This window comes from Juglans regia, chromosome 8, assembly GCF_001411555.2.
Source record: "Juglans regia cultivar Chandler chromosome 8, Walnut 2.0, whole genome shotgun sequence".
NCBI lineage: Eukaryota > Viridiplantae > Streptophyta > Magnoliopsida > Fagales > Juglandaceae > Juglans > Juglans regia.
Window position 1 is genome coordinate 6,695,407 of NC_049908.1, and position 7,355 is coordinate 6,702,761.

The following is a 7,355-nucleotide window of genomic DNA, read 5'->3' on the forward strand; positions in this document are numbered from 1 at the left end:
TCCACGTTGTTGGCAGGTATGGTTGCCCATGGATCGAAGCAGCTACCTATGCTATTAATTTGTCTACCGATAGAATATATACGTACTTGTTTTTTTAATAAGTGGATTAAGGACAAGGGAATAATAATGTTACATCACCATCATTAATTCCCAGGGACTCCTCCCTAGTTTGCTGACATTTTATTCTACTATCTAAAATTGGTATGATCTCATATAGACTAAGTATGAGATTGATTGGTATTTTATAAGCACTTAGGCACTCTTTTCTTATAAATTAATTTTTAAGTATGAGTTCTATCTAGTAGATTTATAACAAATGGTGTCAGAGACAATTCACGTATGCAATCCATGTTGGCACTGTTGCAATCTTGCAGTATGAGGGGTGATGCTATCATGTCAGTATTCATCCAGGGCTAGGAAAGATCTAGTACACAGCCAGCTTGTGTGAGCGTCAGAACAACCATGGACTTTGGCTGCGAAACGTGGTGGTTGTTACGATCCCACATTGACTAAGTATGAGATTTGTTGGTGGTTTATAAGCATCTAAGCACCATTTACTTGAAAGTCAATTTTCAAGGGTGAGTTCTATATACCTAGCTAGTGAGTTCATAACAAAAGCTGTATAATATTATTAGAATTATTGCTGGTTATTAGCATAAGTATTACAACCACCTTTGACCGAATTTTTAATTTTTTAAATTTGATGATCCAATTGATTTTATTTTTGGAAAAAATAAACTCGACATTTAAAACAATGGAAAAAATTAAGTACTAATTGGCAAATTCGTTGAGTTAATTAACCGTGTTCAAGTCATTAATTTGTTATGGCCATCATGAGTACGTACGCACGTAGCATGGTTGGTGGTCCTAATATTTATAATAAATATTAGTTTTCAACTTCATCGACTTGCCTTTAATTCTTCACTGCTTGCTGTCATGATTCTCTAAGACAAAACATGATCATGAGCTTTGTGGCTAGAATTTATTCCTCATTATATATTCAGATGTGTTCACATTAATACCTCTAGCTCCATATGATCGACGTACATTAATCCCAAAACTCGATCGATAATTAATAGCTATAATGAGTCACAGATCATATACTTTGCCTGATCATGGTCTTATGAAGGATCGATACAAGATCAGTTGACTGCATGCATCGATCCTCGACGAATGTACGTATTTTATTAGTCTTCATCCAATATCATATTTTATTGTTCTTATCATCCTCGACGAATGTACGCAACCGAAAAAAAACAAAAAAACAAAAGAATATTGGGGAACAAACCCAAATAATGCTGGTTTGTATGAGTCAAATCGCACGACATTAATCGTGCTAGCTTATATATATGATGTTGGTTCAAAGTATACTGTTTGGTAAGAGAATAACGTGACCAAAATTAACATTACGAGGAAATATTGCTTGACCAACCCCTTCGGATTCCTATTGCTAATCTAACCTCCAACATAAACCTAGTATTTAAAAAACGACTTGATCATTTGTCGAGTACCCAACTGATGAATTCCTATATATGAACTCCACGAACGTACGTACATACGTCACACCAACTGGCCACCAAATAAATGCCTATATATGGCCACCAAATAAATGATCCACATGAAAAAAATTAATTTTTTAATAGTGGACCCCACTCTTTTTCAAAGCGATTACGCGGCGGTTACGCACTTCGCGGTTGTATGTAGAATTACTCCAAAAATCTTTTTCATTTTTTAAGAAATTAACAACATTGACCCAATGCAAAGGATAACGTATGGGAAAAGAACTATCACTAGGGAGAGTGAAGATTCTCTATATATTAATTCCTATGAAGTACTATCTCTATGGATCGAGTTCACATTAATTGTTTGAAACCATCGTATCATGGATAGTATTCAAGTTGAGATTTACATATTATATTTATCTAACTCTCTTCGATCGAATTGAACAAAAACTTGAAGAGCTTCTTTATTCCATGATTCGTATTTAAAGGAGAGAGTTTCTTTTCTAAGATAATTTGACATGTTTAATGCCCTTTAGTTATATAAAATAATATTTGAAAATTCTACCCTCTATAAACATATATAGTTTCCTTTTTTTCTTTATCTCATTTCTTTGTGTTCTATTCTACCAATCTCTCTTCTTATTGTTCTTTTTTTTTTTTTTTTTAAATTTGCTGTAAATCATCTACAATCTCATTATAGTATGCTTATATATTGTAAAACATATTTTTTGTAATTCTCTTCTTGCGTTATTTTTTTGAATTATTCTATTCGCAAACTGATGTATAGATTGCACATTATCCAAATTATTTTAATGGTAAGATTTGATTGATTAAGATTTAAATTTTAAAATTTATCTTTCAAATTAAAATATGCCTACGTATGGCACGTATGTGATGGATGTGACGATTAGACCCATGATCTTTCCATCAAATTTTGTCACTAAAAGAAATGATATTATAATGAGATGGCATGCCAATTGAGCTCTAAATCAATTAATGTAAATCCATACCCTTGGACTCTCTTCCAAAAGACACAAAACAACTTCAATAGATTTTACGGCCACTGATTAACATCAGTGATCTTTACATGAGGACTTCCAAATTTATGCATATTGCGATAAAAGTCATGAAACAAGCTCCATAGCTAAGAATAAGCAAGAGAATAAAATGTGATATCGAATACATTATCATAAAATTCTCACTAAAAGAATTATTAAATGCCTAATTATTTACTTATTTATTTTCTTGCTGAATATATCAATGCTTCGTTATAAGAAGGAAAGTAACACAAAGAGAGAGGATTATGATCAATTAATCCTCATCCTAATAAAGTTGACTTGCATGATCCTTGATGTGACCTCCATTCCACAATGATTGGGTAAGGAATTAGCTCACGAACTACAATTTTGATAAGCAAATGTGGGGCCCACAACCTTCTCTCTCTCTCTCTCTCTCTCTCCAGGTATTTAAGACCAAGACATTCCGACATTCTCTGCACTCGACCAAGACAAAAAGCAATACACGACAAGAAGGTATATACTGTATAGTATATACAACACCAATGGCACGAACTCATGTGATGCTTTCCTTCCTCGCCTTTCAGCTGATCCTCCTCTCTGCCAAACCTTATCTTACCGACGCCGCTGGCGGGCGCTGGCAACTCTTGCAAAAGAGCATCGGCATTACAGCCATGCACATGCAACTCCTCAAAAACGACCGCGTCATCATTTTCGACCGCACCGACTTTGGTAATTCGAACCTGTCCCTACCCGGCGGTAAATGCCGAACCGTCCCGAAAGACTGCACTGCTCACTCTGCCGAGTATAGCGTCATCACCAATACCTTCCGAGCACTTTTCGTCCAAACAGACGTTTGGTGCTCCTCTGGGGCAGTCATGCCCGATGGCCGTCTGATCCAAACCGGTGGATTCAACAGTGGTGAACGTAGAGTCAGGACATTCGTACCCTGCACCGGCTGTGACTGGACAGAGATACCCAACGGATTAGCAGCTTCGCGATGGTACGCCACTAATCATATTCTTCCCGGCGGACGGCAGATTATAATCGGCGGGAGAAAACAGTTTAACTATGAGTTTTATCCTAAGAGCAGTGGCGCACCTAATTTGTATAGTTTGCCATTTCTATCGCAAACCAACGACGCAAACATAGAGAACAATCTCTACCCATTTGTGTTTCTTAACGTTGATGGGAATTTATTCATCTTCGCAAATAATCGATCTATTTTGCTCGACTATGCCGCCAACAAGGTCGTGAAGACGTACCCGGCCATACCGGGCGGCGATCCGAGGTGTTATCCGAGCACTGGCTCGGCAGTGTTGCTTCCACTCAAGAATCTGCAAGCCTCGTCTGTAGAAGCTGAAGTTCTGGTTTGTGGTGGAGCTCCAAAAGGGGCCTACACCCAAGCCAACAAGGGTAACTTCGTGGAAGCTTTGAACACCTGCGCCAGGATCAAAATCACCGACCCAAATCCCCAGTGGGTCATGGAGACCATGCCTAAGGCCAGAATCATGGGCGACATGACTCTGCTTCCAAACGGAAACGTCTTGATAATCAACGGCGCATCGTCAGGGACGGCTGGATGGGAAATCGGTCGAAATCCAGTCTTGAATCCTGTCATTTACCGACCTGACAACAAGTTGGGTTCACGTTTCGAGCTACAAAACCCGAGCACGATACCTCGGATGTATCATTCGTCGGCCATTTTGCTTCGGGATGGTCGAGTTCTCGTTGGTGGCAGCAACCCTCATTCGGGTTACGTATTCACCAACGTGTTGTACCCTACAGAACTAAGTTTAGAGGCATTTTATCCTCCATATTTGGACGCACAATTCTCAAATTTGCGTCCACAAATTGTATCACCCACTTCCCAGACCAAACTTAACCCTGGCAGAAAGCTAGCGGTTCGCTTTTCAGTCGCCGGAGCTCTGGCTCAAAATCAGGTCTCTGTGACGGTGGTGTCGCCGTCTTTTACCACGCACTCGTTCTCCATGAATCAAAGGTTGCTGGTACTTGGTGCGGAGACGGTGACAAATCTTGGGAATTCTACGTATGAAGTTCAGGTTACAACACCGGCCGGCTCGGGCTATCTTGCACCATCCGGATATTATCTTCTGTTTGTGGTTCATCAAGATATTCCTAGCGAGGGAAAATGGGTCAAACTACAGTGACAAACAGTACTACGGAGGTGTTTTCTTTTAAATTTGATTTGTCGCACGGTTTGAAAATAAAAATGTTTGAGAAAATAATATTACAGAAATGTTGCTATGTACAACCGACATATACAACCGAAAATTTACACTGCTATTGTATTGTATTTTAAACTCACTAAATTTCATTTCATTACACAGTACCTTTATACAACCCGAGAGGCCTAATTTTAGGCATTCAAAATACATAATTGAAAAAGGAAATTTACAATCACAATAAATAGTAATATTTACATCAATAAGAAATTGATCTTAGAATCACAAGAAATACAGAAAAATCTGGCGATGTTTATGATGGCAGCTGGACTTGAGTTGGCACTTGTTTGATTTCTTCAGTTTTCTTGATACGCCCCCCCAAGAACGAGCTACCATCAAATAGGCCGATCTTGTAATATTATTGGCTGCAAGTCGGTGTTTCGAATTAAAAGGCATGCTGATGGATTTGTTGATCGATTCAATGCCAGGCTTGTGGCCAAGGGGTTCAATAAGAGACCAGGACTGGATTACAAAAAGACTTTTAGTCCTGTCGTAAAACCAGTCACTATACGAACTGTCTTAACACTTGTTGTTATGCAAGGTTGGTCTCTACAACAATTAGACGTCAATAATGCGTTCATTCTTGGGTATCTCACTGAAAAGGTGTATATGAGGTGGGTGGAAGGGAATGCTTAGTGATTACAAAAGATTTTTCAGTTCAGCTGCTAAGCGGTCGGTCCGATAATAGATGAATAACAGCCCTCCAGCTATGTCTTGACACCTCAGCAAATATATGAAAGTAACGGTAGACTCGTGCGCATGGGATAGGTTGTGCTTCTTCAGCTTAACGTTTCTGCTTCTAGTTAATGCACTTCTGGTCCGTCTGCTTCTAGAACGCGAACTCGCCTCCATGTCCAGAGGCAACTGCCTGGTGTCCACCACGTCCACGAGTTCTTCATCGGCCTGACCGATCTGCAGGTTAACTCTTCTTTCAAAGCGTAGGGCTATTTGTGGAGATATGTTCTCTCTCTCTGGATCTCATAGTCTCTCATGGCGACCTACTTTGTTCCTGTGTCTATCTCAGGTAAATTTTTCAGGGTTTCATTATCAATTTGACAAATAACTGTCGGAGAAAAACAAGGAAAAAAGGAGGAGGTTCAGGAAAACGAAAATAAAAGAACACCGAGTATACTTATGCATGACTTTACAGTATTATATTCAATTTTGAGTTAAATTCATTGTGTTCCGAATTCTTTTGATTCCAAAATTGTTGTTCCTCTGCGATGTATTATTATTTTCCAAAAAAGAATATTGGGTTCTATGCATGGAACCCTGCAGGATATTGGTTTTATGTCTTGTTTCTCCCTTTTGAATGCTCAATAACGTGTTACTGTCAAAGATGGCAAATGATTGTTAATTTTATGTTGTTTTGGTAAGAGCTTTGAGATTGTTTCGTTGTGGGTTTTCTCTACATAAGTCTTTTGCAACTTATTACTTTTATTTCTTATAGGTGGATCGCAACTTCATGCTTGTGAGCTCTGGTCAACAAAACCAAATTCATTTGGAAAAACTCCGAAACTGATAAAATAGAAGAAATCAAACCGGGCAGGAATTTCTCGCAGGCTATCTATTCGGTGTACTGGGGGGAGGCAAAACATAGAGAGGAGGTGAGGGTTTGGTCTGCGAGAGGTTGTGCGAAATCGTTAGGGTTTGCGAAATGGGAAATTGGGCGGATTGCGAAATGGGAAACTGGGGGGAGGAAAAATAGATAGAGGAGGTCTTATGAAATGGGAAGAAATTCGGGAAAGTGGAGAGGAAAAACAAATGAGAAAAAAAAAATTGATGCGGGGCTTCCACACAATACTTTCAGTAGAACTCTACGTGTCATAATTTTATTCGTGGGCTATTAGTTACTTAAAACAGCCAGACCGGTCTGGAGGTTAACTCAAGATTTTTTTGGCTTGTAAATATCATTCATGGATTTGGTAGTCATGCGATGAGTGCATATTTCACGGTTCATAGAAGCAGTGGGTTCATTTACTTCTAAAGGAAAAAGTTGGTTCGAAATCAAGTGAGGGGAGGAGGGAGTTCTTACCTGGAGAGAAGTCGACGCACGGGAGGAAGCATTCATAGGCGTGGGCAAGATTTCAGCACCCAGTTCCGAAGCTGATGGGGTTTGAAGAGGTGCCAGGATGACTTGCGGCAACGAGATTGGGACAGAGGAATCTTTTATGGCTGCTGGAGATGAGGACACCGAATTGTTAGGGTCTTTGTGAAAGGGGAAACTGTCTTCGTGAAAGAGGACATGCTGAGAAGAAAAAATATTGCGGGTATGGGTCTCAAGACAGAGATACGAATTTTGGGAGAGTGAGTAACCCACAAACATGCATGGTTGGGCCTTGGGCTCAAGTTTATGTTTGTTATAAGGCCTAGTTAATGGATAACATTGGCAGCCAAATTGCTTGAGCTTGAGGTAATTTGGGATTTGTTTGAACAATTTTGCAAACAAAGATTGATTTTTCAAAGTTGAGGTGGGCATGCGATTTATGAGATAGGCAGCAGTTTGAAACTCATATGGCCAATAAGAGAGGGGCATGTGAGAGGCAGTCGAGTCAACCAGCCACTTTTTATTTTTTCCTTGATAGGATGCT

At 39.4% G+C, this 7,355-nt stretch overlaps 1 protein-coding gene across 1 annotated transcript; it reads left to right on the forward strand.

Moving 5' to 3' along the window:
* The first annotated feature begins 3,177 nt into the window (after positions 1–3,177).
* Positions 3,178–4,689, forward strand: LOC109017855 (aldehyde oxidase GLOX1-like). The gene has a single exon (XM_019000045.2). The coding sequence runs from the start codon at positions 3,193–3,195 to the stop codon at positions 4,687–4,689; it is 1,497 nt and encodes a 498-aa protein (XP_018855590.2). The 5' UTR covers positions 3,178–3,192.
* The last annotated feature ends 2,666 nt before the right edge of the window (positions 4,690–7,355 follow it).